The sequence below is a fragment of the Metopolophium dirhodum genome, chromosome 2, assembly GCF_019925205.1.
Source record: "Metopolophium dirhodum isolate CAU chromosome 2, ASM1992520v1, whole genome shotgun sequence".
NCBI lineage: Eukaryota > Metazoa > Arthropoda > Insecta > Hemiptera > Aphididae > Metopolophium > Metopolophium dirhodum.
Window position 1 is genome coordinate 6,343,523 of NC_083561.1, and position 19,542 is coordinate 6,363,064.

Consider the following 19,542-nt stretch of genomic DNA (forward strand, 5'->3'; position numbering starts at 1 on the left):
TGACAAAGATTTATTCAGTAATCTCAGAAACAAAATATACGTGTGTTCCCTCTTCTCTCGCCCGCATTACTGGAAATCAATATTATGTGCATACCATTTGCGTGTCGATATGTGAAAGAGAAACCCCAGACGTACACAGAATGTTTGACACAGCGAGGTCAGTCAATATTGCGCTATTGACTATAGCGACTACAACGGTATCATAATATTAAGCATAATATTATTATGTTCGAACCATATTTCCCACAGAGAGGGAATACATATTATTTTTTTACTTTTTTTTCATTCGTTATTTGTCGTTAATATTATAATGGTTGAATGGCTGATGTCTGATACTAACTACTGTTATAGGTTATAACCAACATTATACGCATAAGGTGCGCAGTGGATTTTTTCCAAATGTACCTACATCATTTGAATTACTACTGAATAACACTTCCTATAAATATATATTAATATAGGCATTGTATGGGCGCACGAGTAAATACAACGAATCTGCAGTAGGAGGTATAGTCAGTATCGAATCAATAAGTAAATAGTATTTTAGCTGTACTAACAGAATATCGACGTCCTTAGTACTTGTAACTTATTTGGTGCTATTTTTTTAAAAAGCTATAAGACGCTTTCAATAGATAATTCATATTTATTAAAATACTTGTCTTCGTCTGATGAGTAATGATCTTAGTTTAATTTTATCTTTTATAGTTCTATAATGATGCCTGACAAGTGTGACTTTGTGTTATATTCATAGAGTAATGGCTGATGAGAAGGAATTATAAAATATATTATTTCTCCGGTACCGACTAATCACTTAATCTCAGTTATCGTTATTCGTTATTACATATAGCGATTTTCAAATACTTGCCGCACATATTCACAGATAAAACATTGCCACATTGGCATTTTTTCTGAAATCACATGTTACAGTGTAAGCACATGGGTGATACGGTATACACAGGAGTAAACGACACACGCACACCAGAATTGATCATAATATAATAAATTACAATCAGAATGTTTGTTATATCAAGTAATTAGAATTCAAGACGATATATACATATATTATATTTTATTGGGGTGTTTTGGATAGTTGAAGGGCCGGATAATAGGCAGATATTTGTTAAAAGCCTATTAGTAAGGCCACATAATTCAACATAAATAATAGGTAGGTACATTCAAAATATATAATCTCGAGAATTTTCAATATTTTATGAATTAAAAGTTACACTATGTATTTTAAAAAAAGGTACACATATTTCATATTTTTCAATCTAAACATCTATTTTCTAGTTATTTGTGACCTATTAACTATTAAGTAAGACACGGGCTACAGAGTGATACACCATTGTGTATAATGTAAAGGCGTTCCATCTTTCGTCTGACATAGCAAGTAGTAAATACCATGTTCTTTATTTCATATAAATGTATTATGTATTATATACCTAAGCATAATAGTTTAAGAATAATTTTAATATTGTTATTGTTATCCAATGATTGATAACAATGTACCACTAATACCATGGCTGTAGATAGAAGCTCTATCTACATCCGTGACTAATACCATAAAAGCCACGGTTACTCTTTAACCGTAACCACGACTGGTATTATTACCTTCAGGCTTCAGGCATTGCTATAAAATAGAATATGATAATTATTGTGAGTTGATATTATGCTTTAGCTAAAATGATTAACAGCTATACAATTTTTAATTTTTTTAAATATGTTGGATTTCGGTGTACCTACTATTACTTATTAGTAATTACCTACTATAATTTATTACTAGAAAAAAAAAGCCCCAGGCAAATGCCTACCTCATCTATACGTTAATTCTGGGTTGAATGGTTGAAAGTAGGTGTATATGTGTTCGATAATCGTTATGTGTACATGTGTATTAATATAATATAATATAGTGTAATTATTATTTATTTGTTTAGCTAATGTTAACAAAAAAGGTAAGAATAGTATTAAAAAAAGTTTAATTTATACTTGGAAATTTGTGTTTCCCTACTTTTTAAATATCTATTTTGTAATTTTTTTAAATTAAAATATAACTAAAATGTATTATCAACTAAATATACGTGTAGTTATTGCATCATAGTGAGGTTATAGGGAGTCATAACGCTCAGTAATATACACGTGGTTTAACAAAGTCAAAATAAAAACATTTGTTACCTAATCAGGTTATCATTTTTACTTATATTTTAGTTATTAATGATTTATTTATTTATTTATAATATATAAACGCCAAACGGCAATTTTAAATTAACAGATTATGTTTAAATTTAATAGATATAACAATTTATATAGGGAGACGACTATTTTAATATTTATCAACGAGACTATACGGTTATTATGGTACAATTCATTAGATATTTCGTCCTTAAAACATTTAACATTGGTGACTGCGTACCTACCACAATACCAGTCAGTTGGTTGTTGGTAAATATCAGATTAAAATGCAAATTGCATATATTGAAGTTGTTACAAAGTAGGTGATATCATTAAACACATTATTTATGTATAAATATTAATATATTAATGCATATAATTTTAGTCAACATAAGTTTTTATCGTATACCTATAAATATAATTGTATTTAACAAGACTCGTTGGAATTTTTCGTTATTAATTATTTTAAGTGTTTACGAAGCTGAAATTTTCGTACCTGCAGGCTACAACCATATTGTGCAAGGTAGGAGAAGCGTATTAGTGTATTACCAACATCATTATAATATGAATACTATAGCCAAGTGTAAACGTACTCGCGTTACAACGTTAGGTGATCAAAATATTATTGGTTAATTCTTGACACGTTTTGGCCACTTACCATTAAAATATTATAATATAAATATTATATTGCAGGACTCATTAAAAAATGTGTAAGTACATCACTATAAAGTATCGTGTACTGCCCACTACTATGCAGAATCATTTTTTTTAGAACATTATATTGCTATAATAATTATATTATATTCTAGAGACGCGCTACGTGTTTTCAGGTCATATTATTATGAGTAACTAGTAATTAAACTCATAGTTTAACGTAAAACCACCAAAATTGTACCAAGGCGAAAAGCATTCTCAATAGTCAATAATAATATACTAATCAATAATCATAAACGCGTGCAAATGATAATATTAATGATATGATATTATCGAACGAGCGCCGCCGATTAATCGACCGACATTCCGGCTTACGTGTGCGTGCGTGTGCGTCGTACATGTGCGCGTGCGCGTCCGGGCAAGGCTGACGAAAAAAAACCATGATATTATAATACACAATGTTGAATGTACAATGACAGACAGACAGTATTGTAGACTGCAGTAATAAAACGACTAAATCGAGGCGCACAATCGCGGCAGACTGACAATAGCTTAGGCAAATCACATGTTTTCCCGCTATCGTAGTCAAAATTATTTTACATTATTATAATATTGTTACTCCGTCGGGTTCGAACAAGAAAAACTCGTGGATCGGGGATCATCGTTCTTCTCACGTCGGCCGTCGTATGAAAACGTTCCGAACCGACCTTTGACCCCCCCCCCCCCCCCCGAGTCACGTACGTCTCGTTTTGTACGCATCCCAGCGAACTATCATCTCATACGTCGCGTGTCGCAAGAAACGCAAAGCAAACAATTTAAAGTCATTACTGAACAAAAATACCATTTTAGCTATAGTTATTATACGGTCACGTAGAGCGGTGCGCAACATCGTCGATAGGTAATAATATTTTAATATTTTACGAGAATGTTATTATTTCAACAGCGTCTTACCCATTTCTACCGATTCTTCAGCGATATCTTCTTTTAGACCCGAATGGTCCATACAATGTTCCCTGCGACCGAAGTAGAAACGCCTAGAAGTGCGTCCAATGACTTTTTTTTTTTTTACCGTTCACGAGAGAAATGAATTATTAACAAATCTCAATGCAATGTTGTGATACTGCTCTATAGTGACGACGTGTCGCGGCGGCGGCGGCACGAACGCAACGCTATCACGAAATGAGTAAACGCGCGGAAAAAAAAACGATCGGATCACAATGTATTCGGCTGGGACGGAACACACTGTGAACGCAAAACGACTACACGCTATAGTCGCCGCGTATGATATTAGCCGGACGGACGGCGGTCGGGCGCGTACCTATCTATACAGTGTGCAGCACGGCACGGAATACGCGTTCTGTCCGATTCTTATTTCGTCACGGCTAATTAAAAGATAAACAAAAAAAAAAAAAAAATGGGGAAAAAAAAAAAATATTAAATAAAACCGGTTTGATCGAGAACCTGATAATGTTTTAATATTTTATACACGTTTCCCCCCGCGCCGGCCCGCACGTCCGCCGCTGCGATACGCCTAATATTATCATTGAAAAAGAGTATAATATTATATTATATTATAATGTTATGCTATCTTTACGCGCTCAAGGACTCTTCGACGCCCATTATTTGCGTGGCTGCGATGTGCGCGGCAGCGGCGGCTGTGTGTAGTTGCTGCACACTGTACATCAGTTTGTACTGTATAATATATATATATATATTATAAATTATAATAGTATTATAGTTGTTGTTCAAGTTGTTGTATGGAGTGATGATAATAATTAATAATTATTGTTTTTGACAATAATATGCACGCACGCACGCACACACGATACAACACTACAAGTGGTCACATGCGTGTTTTTACGGGTGTTGCTGGCCCGGGTGCCTCGCGGTATGATATTATAGCGCCACATGCATCATTATTATATTTTTTCTTTTCGTCAGACTAGACTACGATTTAAACCCTGACGGTAATGTTTAAAATGTCATGAAAAATACTCATGGAGTATAAGAGTGTAGCCCGTTGCTCTGCGCGTCTATTCCTAACGACGTTTTATTCCAAAATATTAATAAACATTATTCCGATGAATATTTTAGAACATTTCGGGCTTCAGCGAACACCTGTTGTAAAAGTCTGGCCACGCCTATATGCAAGTGGTTCAGCGTTTGCGCGTGTCATCGTAACTGAGTATAATATTATTGTAATATAGGTAATATTGTAAACGAATGTCGTTTGTATACCTAAAGATCCGTTCATTTTATTTGGTGTACATAAATATCGGAATTCCTTCAAAACGTTGTCGTTGATATAGGGCCGCCGTGAATATTATTATGGTGCCATGTAAATACTATTATAGTCTGTACCTACTCTAAAGCGATATTGCCATATTGGTGATTTTGGAACGATATCAACGATATCATCATTATCATAATTAATAAACGTCACTGTAATATTTTAACGATCACACGCGGTTTTAAGGGTTTTTTTTTTCGTTATTATCGACAACGCATATCGTCGTGGGCATACTAAAATTTAGTTGCGACAAGAAGTAGCAGTTATATTGTGATATATTTTATGCGCCATAGATATGCGTAGGTATGCTATTATGTTAGGCATAATAATCTGATAATAATATTTTTTTTTATATAATTATTCAATGAACTCGCCTTGTACAGCATCACTTTAGGGTTTAGAGTAGTTTATTATTTAAATTTGAAACCAACGTTTGACCTTGAGTCTATATTTATCACATTTTACAACAACAAAAAAAAACGTGTATGGCGTTTTGAGTGTATTACTCAAAAGTAAAATGGTTGTTTTATATTGGACCACCATTTGTTATTTATTATTATTATTATTTTATTTTATTGTTGATCCAGCATCAACAACTAAGGAATTAATGTAAAATATACATTAAACTCATTAAATTTTATAAACTTAGCTAAAAAATTTACTAAAAGCACTTATACGATATTAATCGTGTTACAGAATAGAATAGGTAATATAAATAGTTAAAAGGGGGACGGGGTGGCCGAGCGGACCGACGCCGGTTCAAAACCTCAGCCGCGGGCGGCAATTTTCTTCGGGCAAGTCACGGTGTCCGGAGAGAAGTGCCGCCGTCCCCCACCCGGGCATGGCAGATACCTACAGGTGCCCACTAAAAAACACACGTGTTTAAACCTACAGTACCCTCCCCCACAGTTAAAAACCACCTAATGGCCTAAGTTGATGCAGGTTAATTAATAAAAAAAAAAATAGTTAAAAAATAATACATGTTAATAATTGATGTACAAGTTATACATGCTACTAATACATTTTAGGAAAACAAAGATTTTACAATTGTCCTATTGTAATAGGTATTAAAAACGTAGAGCTTATCCAGAGTTTCAAAGTTTGCTCTGGTTTTAGCAGTAGATAAGAAGGTGTTTTGATATAAAAAATTAGGAACAGAGGTTAATATGTTTCATCTTCACTAGTCAGGATTTAAGGTCTGACTGCGGTATAAAATAAATAAAATAGTAAAATATGAGGTCTTAAAAAGTGCGTTAAATAATCCGATGAGACGATTTTCAATAATAATATTAGTAATAATTGTTATATATTTTTTTAATTACTTTAAGTCGTTTTTTGTTCAGACGTAATATACAGGGTGTATCTTATGTCATTGTACGTGGAGTTTTTTTTTAACGATTATGGATCGATGACATAGAATTTCGTTAATACGAAAAAAGACGTGTTTTTTTATTTTTAACAGGCAGTTTTTTTATAACAATTTCAAAATGTTTAAACACGCAGGTGTACCAATAGCAAAATCAACTTTATTTTTTCAAATCGCAACTACTATATTTTTAATGGATTATGGTAAAGCTTTTTTTTCTGAACATTTTGATAGTCAAATCATCAATTTTGGTTCGCTAGTTTACTAACTATCATGGTCCTCTAAAGTTTAGTAAGATCTGCATTTATACTTTTAATTGAAATAATTGGTATAGGTTTAATTTACAAGAGCTAAATACATTTTTCTTATTGCCAACTTTTATAACTTGAAATTTGAACCATAAGTTCCATAGTTCCCATATTGGTAGGTATCGCATGCAAAGTATGAATTTAGCAGTTGAAATTCTTTAAGAATTATTTAATAATCGTGATTTAAAATAAACTATTTGCAAGATATTTAGATAAATAGTCAATCTAAGTTAATTACAGATTTTTTAATATTATTACGACAAGAATCAAATACCATTAGGTACCTATTACCTAAGTTCTTAATCGCCCAATAAAGAATCCAAATTAATGCTGTTGTAAGAAAAGTATGATAGAAATTTATGATATGAAAAATACGAAATAAAATTTAAATTATAAATGTCAAAAACTAAAAATAAGAGGGGTTATGAATTTCAACTCCTAAATTCATACTTTGCATGGGATACCTACCAATATATGCCTACCAATAAGTAATTTTAAGTTTATCCCAGTACGAGAAGAGCACCACAAAACTTTTTTCATTACACAATTTTTTTTTAACCCCCATACATACCTAAGACATTAATGTCAACAATCGAATACCATTTACCAATTTACCATTATTACTTTAGCCACCTAATAAAGAATCCAAATTTATGATATTGTGGGAAAGTAACTGTGGAGTAATTAATTACGATTACCTATAATAACAAATTAAAATAATAACATTGATTTTGATGATTGTATGTTAAAATAAAAATAATGAACTATGTTTGCCAACAATTTTGTTTATGTTTTTTTTTTTGAGCGTCATTAGATTACCGATTAAACTACTTAAGTGTATAAAAAAGGTAGTTATAAGAAAAAGTTATTTAGATTTTGTAAATTAAACCTATACCAATTATTTCAACTAAAAGTATTAATGTAGATCTTACTAAACTTTAGAGGACCATAGTTAATAAACTAGCGAACCAAAATTGATTATTTTACTTTTACTCTCAAAATTTTCAGAAAAAAAAAGCTTTACCATAATCCATTAAAAATATAATAGTTGCCATTTGAAAAAATTAAGTTGATTTTGCTATTGGTACACCTGCGTGTTTAAACATTTTGAAATTGTTATAAAAAAACTGCCTGTTAAAAATAAAAAAACACGTCTTTTTTCGTATTAACGAAATTCCATGTCATCGATCCATAATCGTTAAAAAAACTCCACGTACAATAACATAAGATACACCCTGTATATTATTAATATTTCGACTACGGAATAAATACTTGTTAATAATCAATAAAAAGATTAGTATCTTAAATAATAATTTTTTTTATTTACTAATTGGTTATTTAATTTTTGCTTCTGTGGTATTAATATAAATATATAATATACTGTATAAGTTTTATTATGTTGCGCTCTACGCGTAGGTTGTTGGCATATATTTGTATTGACTATATGTCTATATTTATTTCTTATACATTTAACTTAAATTATTAAATTTATTTGAAAAATAAATTCGGCAAAATGGGATACGACTAAAAGAATACATAATAATATATCATAGAGGCATACGTAAATATTTACAGAAAAGATATTCTTGGTAGATATATGCTATAAGCATATAAAACATATATCACACGGGCTGAAAAATTGAAAAATCAAAAGTAATCTGCAGCAGTAACTTATTGCTATTTTAAACTAATATATAATGGCATTCTGCGGAAAATAATTCTAAGAAAACTCAGATTACCAATTTTTCCATTTAGTTACTAGCTAGAACATCAATAGAAAATTACTAAAACTTAATTACCAACGGAGTTTAATTTGCAATCAATGTGCAACTTCAGCTGTCCGAAAAACAGTTTTTAAGTCAAAAAACAACATATAGAACCGATAAATAGTATAATACCTTTGCCCCAGCGAAGCGGCTCCACTTGCAATATAAAAAAATGATTCAATATTATAATTTAATAAATTTAGTTTATCACAGAAATAATGCAATAGGTACCTTCCTATTTTACGGTATCATCGAATGAGTATTTCAGGCGCATGCAATTAGTTTTTTTATTTTAAACTAAATTAATTCTTTTCGATTAGGTATAGATTTTACAATAAATATTAATAGTTTTAGGAAATGAGGAAAACAAGTATGAGGACGCTAATACTTGCTATCGAGTTTTTAATAGAAACTAGTTATACATACAATATAATATATGATAGAATAATGGCGGTATAATCAGATATATTTTTATCATTCATGTTGTATCTAGCAATAATTGCGTTTCACTTTTACATGCAGCTAACCTACGGTACAAATATCCTTGGAATAACTGTGTAATACGTATTCACCATAATTTAATGTAAAAAATCATATTTTTGTACTTAAAATAGTTTTGTAACAAGAAATTAATTAGGTACGTGTTTTTTAATTCACAAAATGAGTACCTAGTAATATACTTTCGTAAAATAACATACCTACCTACCACGTGTGCAGTACAGTGTTTATCAGTAATACTTCAGTTTTCTATAATATACCTAAACAACTTTTACCATAATATGTTTTTATAAGCTATAAAATAAAATGTTAGATCAAGACCACATATTTAGGTATTGTATACCTATTATAATATACTGTAAGTGAAAGCAGTAATGAAATGATATACTGGGATAGGACGACTTTTGTTTATCAAGAATTTGTAAACAAATATTGATGTCGGCGAACAGTTTAATGTTAATGATTAATGAATAACAAATTTTTGAGGACCGGAACCTGTTTACCGCGAAAACTGGTCATTTCTAAACTGAAATATCCCTGAGAAGATGCACAGGAGTCTCACAAAGTTTATTGTATTGAAACTCGTTTTGATCGTACATTAATTAATATCACTATGTAAATAATATGTTTTTAAAGTTATATACATTTTATTCATAATGCTTAATTTTATTTTATTATTTTATCAATGCATAAATTATATTATTGTAGATTATTATTCTCAGAAAGAAAAGCCCATAGAGGCCTTATATTCATATACCAAACCTGTGAATTCAAATCGGATCCGTGATGGTAAAAACTGCAACTATATATAATATCATTATACAATAAATATTTAACTGAGTGTGTACATGTGCATATCCCGACGCATAATTATTTAGGTAATAATTACTGAAAATACACTATTATTCCTTTCTTTGTTGGAATTTACTTCAACTTTATTACAAATCATTATCTTTTGGATCGCTGATATATAACAATATTTTAAAACTCATGCAAAAAAAATGTTTTTATTCTCAAAATAATGCCAGGAATATTTTTCAGCGCTATAAAATATAGAATATACAAATATGAAATAATAAATCAACAAAAATAATATGTTTTTCTTTAATTCTAAGTGTGTTATCAATTTATTGTTTCTAATCATCTACAACCAAACACCGTTTAAAAGAAGAAAAAATATTTTTCATAATTTCATTGAAATATTTCAAGAACAGTGAAGTTTTCAATTTTGAAATATTTCAAATTTAGAACCTTAAAAATATTATATGGAGAAAATTCGGTTCATTTAATATCAAAAAAAAGTTATAGAATACTTAGAATTATTTTATATAAGTAACAGTGTAAAATGTGTATAGTAAATTTTTTACTTTCTTGATTTTTAATCAAATATGGTTGAAAAAAAAATAATGAAACGCTCTGCTGTAAAATTAGGTGTCTAGAGAATCATTTTAATGGATGTGTTAAATTCTTTAAAATCATTTAAAATCATTGAATAATGCAAAAGCGAAGACGGTAGTCAGCTTATAACATTACTATTAGTATATTTTATATTATTGTGATTTAAGTAATTTATTTTACGATTAGGCATTAGTCGGTAATATACAGTAGGTTAAATTACTTTTTGCCCAAAAATTATATTTGAAATTAAAAAATAACTAAAATCTCTTTATTTAAATATTTAATTTTGTCCAAATTTAAACTTAAAATGTTAATACTTAATTTATTTTTTGGAATATTTACTTTTAACTCCCCAAAGTATCAACTAGATCCACTTTCCTACCAGAAAAGATGTTGAAATAAAAAATCAAAGCATTTTTACTGCCCTAAATGGTGATGACAGACACAAAAAAAAGTAATAATAAAATAACATCTTTGTAAATCCTTGTTAACGGTAGTTTCTATATTGTATTGTTTTTTATATAATATAGTGTTCTATATTCTATCAGAATATATAAACAATTGACAAATCATCAGCTCGGTTACTCATACGCACTAGTATACCATATTATTAACATAATATCTAAATAATATATACATATATATTATTTTATTATATTTAAAGTCAATATACAGTTGGTATTATCAATAATTACGACCAAACGATGATCGTTAAAAATACGTCATTATAACCAGAGTTATATCCAAATTTGATTTTTTTTTTTATATAATAATCGATTAATTAATTTAAATATACATAGTAGTATTATTCTTATCACAATAATGTGAAAACAATTAAGTTCCCTGCACACTACAGCGGTGGCGGGGAATTGCTTCAGGACACATTTCACCGTTCACTGCGTCGGTAAAGACAAGACAATAGAATTTAACGCCATCGCCACCGCTGTGCAGTGTGTGAGGACATTTAACCTGACATCTGCTGTTATTTGCCATAATATTAAATTTTACAAATATTATCTATATTCTATATGTATTAAAAACCAACAAATTTAAATTTAAATTTGAATGTTTTGAAAATTGTTAACTTCATTTTTTTTTACCGATTACTACCATAATTATCGTTTATCGACCATTACATAATTCTTTTATTCACAAATTCCATAAAATATATTCTTGTGCCTTAATAAAATTAATTCTCTTATAGTTTATCTTCTGAATTTACTTTTCCTAAATCATTTTAAATTAAAAATAATATTTATAATCTTTTATTTCAGCATTATGAAGTATGTACCTACTAGTTTCAATTTGTAAGTATCAAAGAAACTACGATTATTGAAAATTATTCACATTACTGTGTTGTTTAAATGATATTAATATTTGAATCTTAGAATATTTTGCGAGCAAAGCAATCGGCTCTGATTATAAGGTTATCTATTGATAAATTATTTTGCATTCCACGCAAATTCTGAAATAGCGCCCCTGAGGACGTGATGCACGTATGTATTGTCTCCGTCTTAAAAAACGTACAACATAGCAAATTTGCGTTAACAGAATATATTTTTGTGTTGTTAGTTTTAAATTTTTAATATTACAGTATATTATCAAATTTAAAGGTAAGAATATTATCGTCGTTCTCGTTCGTTTAGTTATTTTAATATTAAAGCGAGTTATGAGCTTATTTAAATTTTAATTCTTTGCACAATTATAATTCTTTTTAAAATTAACACAAAAAAACCGACGGAACACAGATAATATTCTTTCCTTTAAATTTGATAACTAATAATGGGTTCTGCAGTAGGACGCAAATAAATTTACAGTTGTACGTGTATAAGACGGAGACAACACATGCGGACATCACGTCGTCTTCAGTCCTACCCAGTGCTCGGATTTGGGGTGGGGGGTGCGCAGAGGTACGTAGGGTGGTGGGCATGGCTCCCCACGGGTCTGTGTTGAATAATTGAGCCCTTGGAACGCAGTTTTCAAATCGTTGGATTGAGCTACTCTACTTGATTTTTCCCAATTCGAGCACTGGTCCTACCTATTTTACCGTGAATCGGTATTGCCCCATTGAAAACATTATTCTTGTGCCCACTAACCAACAAAACGGTGTCTTAAGAAGAAGCTACACACAGAAGTCTCACAATTATTAATGTACAACCAAAAGTATGGTAAAAGTAACAAGTATAATATCAAATTGATTTTTGAAATAATTGACTTTGCACCGCGCCATTGGAAAAATAAAACCTGAACACGACTGCCTTGTTGTAAATAAAATATATCCGCATAAAAAAATCTATTGTACATTATAATTGTCATCATACATTTTTTTTTGTTGAGAAATGCGTGGTGAATAATATATTGTTAAAACCTTGCACGGTTTAAAGATTTTATTAGGACGCTACACCCCGCATGTGTTGTCTCCGTCGTACAATTAATGTACAATATAACAAAAACTTTTTTGCGCGGAACAACTACACCCCCTCCGCAGTATTTATAGTAGAATTACCAAAATTCCACAACGCACAGGGAATAACTTAATCAGTGGCGTAGCGTTTTAATTTTAATGATAGCACAAATTAATGATTTTTAATAATTAAACGAAAAAATCAAAAAAAAAAATCTAATTTTCTCAAACTGATAACTTTAATTGTATTTATGCTATCCAAATAATAATAATTACGCTACAACACGGATAACGTTCTTCCCTATGCGTTGTGGAATTTCGGTAATTCTACCATAAATACTGGGCGAGTATAGTTGTCCCGCCCAAAACAGTTTTTGTTATATTGTACATTTTTACGACGGAGACAACACAATATGCGGGTGTAGTGTCCTAATAAAATCTTTAAACCGTGCAAGGTTTTAACAATATATTATTCACAACGCATTTCTCAAAAAAAAAAAAATGTATGATAACAATTATAATGTACAATAGATTTTTTTATGCGGATATATTTTATTTACAACAAGGCAGTCCGTGTTCAGGTTTTATTTTTCCAATGGCGCGGTGCAAAGTCAATTATTTCAAAAATCCATTTGATATATTATTATACTTGTTATTTTTACCATACTTTTGGAGTCGATCGAAATTAAGTGAATGTGTTACTTGAACTTGATTTGAACAATGATTGATTTACAAAACGTTAGTTATGTCAAACTAGCTATACATTTTCGGTAAAATACGATCGAGAACAGTACGGCATTTTTAGTAAAACGATTAAAAATGCTCGACTTTATTTATTTTTTCCGACGTTTCCAAATTTAATAATTGTAATCGAACGATAATCTTTTGATATTTATTGGAATTTAATTGGATCACCAGATATTATTAGTAATTTAGATACCAGATACGAGAGAAGGATGGTTATTAAAATTATAATTGAAACTCAATTAAAAACGATATTGAAAATAGCTACGGTAGTATAACTGGGTAAAAAAAAGAAATGCCAATAAAATAAAAAGACAAAATACTCTCATAATAATTATATCTATGTGGTATGTAATTTATTAAAATATTTAGAGTATGTTGGCTTACGCTATCCCGCTATAATTGATATATAGGTACCTAACTCATTAATCATTACATTTATAGAAATTTAATTTAAAAAAAAATCCATACCTACATATTATTATAAGTTTAAATTTATATCTAACTAATAATTGCAAACAAATAAATGGCAACGTTACACGTACCGTTTTCAATTGTATTGTATTTTGGGTCGGTGGTATAAGATCTTTGTTAATTTTAAGTGTTCTCAATCGTTCTGCAAAAAAGGTGTAAGGTTTTCAATCGTTCGATAGCCTAATTTTTTTTTAATTTAAAGTTGCGTATGTTGAGTGGTCTGACGAGAAACTAAACTCTGTAGGTACGTAAATCGCACGTTGACTAAAAAATAAATGATTCGTTGAAAATGTCAAGTTCTCGTTCCCAGTCTATACGAGTCTTGGTAAATATTTTTTTTTTTGTAACCATACCGTTTCTTTGTGTAATATTTTCTCGAGTGTAGAATAGTAATTACACTTGTTAGGTTTTTATTATTTCTATCGAATTTCAAAGTTTTTTCCGCTCCTGTTTTAAACGTTTCCAAACCGTAATGACCACACGTATTTATCGAATAACGCTGACTCGACCCTTATAATATGTTTACCTATATTGGCTATTATACACGCGACCCTACAATGCGCGTGTCTTTTTTTCTAGGGAGGATTTAGTTCTGTGCGTATATTACTTTCGCTGCGTGTTCGTTCCGTCCAGGGGGGAAACGGGGGAAGCCGCAGAACTGTTTTTTTCCTCGTAGGTTAGGGTCACTGAACGATTTGTCAACTGTTGGGAATATCTACCTGTATATTATATTATATTATATTGTATCGGGTGCGCCACATATCGACATATCGACGACAGCAGACACCCAGCCGAAGAAGCCCGACACCAGGTTTCTGTGGTCACTATATCGTATATCACTCTTATCGGAAATATACCGGCTGCAAGCACATAATAATAATAATATGTAGGTAAGTATGGTATAGTGTACCGCTGGCACACTGCTTTTTTTCTGCACGTCGTCAAATTATAATATCATATCATATTTGATTATATTACGCGTCCCGTGATCGGCACTTCACAGGAAATGAGAAAACAGGGGAGGGGGGAGAGCTGGCCTTTTCCGATTTACTAGATACCCACAATATAACTACTGTGATCACTATATATCGTTTCCCCAACATTTCACCAATGTTGTATGAAAGGCAACGGACCAAATACCAATTAAGTTTCGTAGATAAATAATTTTTAGACATTGTGACTTGTTTGCAAAAGTAAAAACATTTTAAAACTTTTACCACTTGTTTTTGTCAGTTCTGCATTTCTGCAGGCAATGGAAATGCGAAAAAGGCATGCATATACCTAATGGCCATGTTTGCCTCGTGTAATAACGATAATATTATAGAAATTTCAAATGTGTGCCTATAAGTACTAAAATATACAATATAGACCAGCTTGTATTAAAGTATAAGCATGATTTTTATAATAGGTAATTTACACACAATGATTCACCAAACATGCTCACCCCCTTTTTCTCCAATAATACAACTATACAAAATCTATTTTTTTTTAAATTTTAAATATACTTTAAGGTCATAATATATTTAAATTCCTAAGATTTTTTTTCTGCTTAAGTGTCCTGTGAGGGGGTCCTTTTCTATGTAAATTATTTAGCGGGTTATTTTTATGAACAGTTTTACGTATCAGAATCAAAGTAGTAGTTTTGGGTTATTTAGCTTTGTATACTAATGATAATGAGTTAGGAAGGTATACGGGCTATGGTCATTTAAAATGTTTTAGTAATTAATATTAATCTATCAACATTAATAATTTGTAAAAAAGGTTAAAGTATAAAATAAATTCTAAATTTTATATTATATATATTTTATATTTTTGTAAAACCATTTTTTTTTAATATCAACATTTTAATAACCTAGAAACTACTCTTTCAAATTTTGAATTAAGTTCATAAAAATTTCAAAAACTTTTCCCATTAAATAATTTACAATAAAAATGGTTCTTATTTGAAAAACATTAACTTGTATTGCCACAGGATACACTTAAAGTAGTTGAAAAAAATTCAAGACATGTTTGGTGCATCACCCTGTATAGACGACACACACGTTGGTTGATAAAAGTGTTATAATGCATATAATGTCATTCAATGTGTCTTACCGCAATTGTTCTAACTAATAACAATTTTTATTAAAATGTTTAACTATATATAAAAAAAATCACGTTTATTATAATACATTTTACGTATTATTTTGGTTTACCTAGTTAGAGTTAGATACTAATAACACGATAAGTAGATATTTGTAATATTCGTTTAATTATGTGTGCTGTACGATATGCATTTTGGTATAAAGTGAGCAAAGCCAAAATATAGTGGTAGGAATGTACGAGGACAAGGCACATATTATAAGTATATATTAAAATAAATACTATATAGGTAGTCAAATACATAAAATATATATATTCTAATGTTCGGTTAACCTTGGACATTTTTCTGATAATTATAGTTGATCATTCTGAACTTTGATATTAACATAATATTAATTATTATGTACATAAAAAGAAGTTGTTATAATATGTTGTGTAAAACATAAAATAGTTAACAACAAAATATCATAATATCATTTTCAGAAGGAAAGGACGATGGAAATTAACCTATTGGACATATTATATACATGTGAGTATGTGACTATTGGATAGTGATAAGTAAAACGTGCGAGCCAGTAAAATCGAACTCACCTTTAACGCGTAAAATAATGATTAGATTAGGGATGGAAAATTAAATATTTTTACGACATTTGGTTAACAAAGTAATACATTATTTTTGTTTGCACCCAAGATGGCTTTTTAGTTTTCAAGATAATATTAAGTATATTCGAAGATTACTACGACTACTGCACTTGTGTAGTTGTGTACTCGAATATCGTATGTAAAAGACAATTTAATTAATCTATCCATTTGACTCTGTACAATCTTATATTTATTAGGGTCCATACCAAATCGTGGTGCCACGTTCCATTCATTTTGTCCCGTAATTATTATTAATGTGATTTGTGACATACTGATATTGAATAGTTAAAAGGGTAATTTTAGATAGATAATAGTACTGTGCTGTCTTTGAGTATCAGTACAATATTTCTATTAATTTGTTGATATAAATACCAACAGATGTGAATGAATAATCGTAATTTAAGAAAATAAGATTAAACTATAAATTATTCATTTATATTATAATCAACTTACAAAGAATAAATTAATAGTTTATTTTCCATAAACGAAGAACGTGAATTGTTAAACAAAAAATATTGTTTATTGTAATTATAGGCATTTCACTTTTTTTTTATTTGCAAAGGTACTTATTAAATATAACTTATTTAATTTTTTTACATTAAATTTACATTTAATTATAATGTTAAGAAGTAAGATTTTTACTCATACATTAATATATATTATTTTACACTATCTGTAAATAATTATTTGAAAATAGTAGTCAAGAGGCAGGAGCCTTGAGTAAATAAATCTTTCATTGGTTGAACTTCATGACATTGAATGGTTGGTTTTACTCGAGGTTTTACTTATTGGTACTTATTAGAAGAATGTGCTTATATTTTACACTATATTTTCTATTGCATAATCTATAACCTATGGATTATACATAGACAGTAGTCAAAGTAACTTAGAAAAGCTGGTCGATGGATACATAATTTATGTTATATTATAATATTTCGAATAATATTAAGAGGATGTCAGCGCAATATTTGTTTTCTCTCTGACTTACATATATAAGATGCTTTCACCTAAAATTGTTTTTTTTTTGTTGTTTGACTTTGTATTCCGACTTTCAAAATAAACAAAAATTGTTTGTACATTTAAATGATGTTTAAATTGTTTTGAGACAATATTTAGACAAATCGATATGTCATACCCTCAAAAATATTATTCTCTATCGTTTTTGCAATGGGAGATTTAAAATTTTTTTTTTATGATTACTTAAAAACATAAAAAAAATGATTCTGCGTAAATGCGTTTTGTCTATGATGCGCGTGGGCCAGAGAGAGAAAACAGACGGTGCGCTGATATCCTCCAAAAAGATGTGGTACCCGCATGTGTTGTCTCTGTCTTATACGTGGACGATATTGCAAATTGTCGTTCCGTCAGTTTTGATATTAGAGTGAATTGACCTATTAGTTATTAGTTATTACCAACCTTTTAGGTGAGTTATGACTTATATGAGTATGTAAAATATTAATATTTGAAAATTCTCATAATTCACTTACAAATTAAAAATCGTAAAAACCAAAGAGAGAACACGGATTATGTTCTTACCTAAATGTTTGATTATTCATTCTAATGTTAAAACTGACAGCATATTAAATTGAAACTGGCGAACGAACATTTGCTATGTAAGACGGAGGCAACAAATGCGAGTATCATGTCTTAATAATGAAATATCAGTTTTAAATAAATTTTTAAATGGAAAATATAAAACATAGACTATTAGGCGTGTCAACATAAATTTATAATAGACTATAGTTTTGAAAATCCAGTTATAGTCTTATGAGGAATTAACGAGATAATTATCACCTTCGTTGTATAATAATCGGGTTAATTATCAAACTTGGTTATAACTATTTATTAACTGTCTATTAAGTAATAGCCAATAGGACACTATATATTATAGGTAATCGTAAAGTCAATAAAATAAAAGTTTTTTTCTTGTAACATATCATCGGGCAGTGGACATATTATTATGTCTATTGACGAATTTCAGACAAAAATATTGTATGAAGGTTATATACTTCATATTATGTGTAATTAAAAATGTGTATATAATGTTGGTAAACGCTGGTTACAGATTGGCCGACACTACAATACCTAAGACCTACCATCTAAAATTTAATTTTTATAATTTTTTCGAAGAAGAATAAGATTTATACATTGTATCTAAATGCATGATTATTGCAGTCATTTCATGTTGTAGTCATATAATATGTTTTAATAATATATTTATCAATGTTGTCACACCGTCATGACGATGCATTTTATACTGGTATTGACTACTGAGTACGAGGCATGAGTATCAGTGAATGGCTATAATAAATAGCTATTTTGACTTGAATGTTTACCATAATTCGATTATAGAGTATATTATAATCATATTATAGAACAATTAAAATAAACACAAGGCAGTGTAGAAAAATGATATTACAGAGAAAATTCCAAAACAAGGAATAACATATTAATATATAATACCATTTAATATAATATTGATAATGGCTGTATTTTGTTCAAAAAACCTAACCGTAATAACTAATAACTTACTATTAACCGTAATTATAATAGGTACATTAAAAATAATTGTATTACAAAACAGATTACTATTATATTTACTAAATAGAGTTATATAGATACCTTACTCGCCGAGAAAATAGGAACAGGTACCTATAAAATAAGTCTGTGGAAAATAACTCAACTATAGGTATTATGCTTATGAATATTATAATTTTTCAATTATTATAAACTTAAGTATGTACCTA

The 19,542-nt window shown here is 29.6% G+C and overlaps 1 protein-coding gene across 3 annotated transcripts in view; it reads right to left on the minus strand.

Moving 5' to 3' along the window:
• Positions 1 to 19,542, minus strand: part of LOC132938594 (hepatic leukemia factor-like) — a 66,351-nt gene that overhangs the window by 37,891 nt on the left and 8,918 nt on the right. The window contains exon 1 of one of the 3 annotated variants that reach the window (XM_061005513.1): positions 3,775 to 4,139. The exons of the other annotated variants lie outside the window; for them this stretch is intronic. Coding sequence (XP_060861496.1) covers positions 3,775 to 3,826 — 52 coding nt within the window. The 5' untranslated portion in view covers positions 3,827 to 4,139. Of the gene's footprint in view, positions 1 to 3,774; positions 4,140 to 19,542 lie in introns of those variants that run through there. 3 annotated transcript variants of the gene reach the window in all.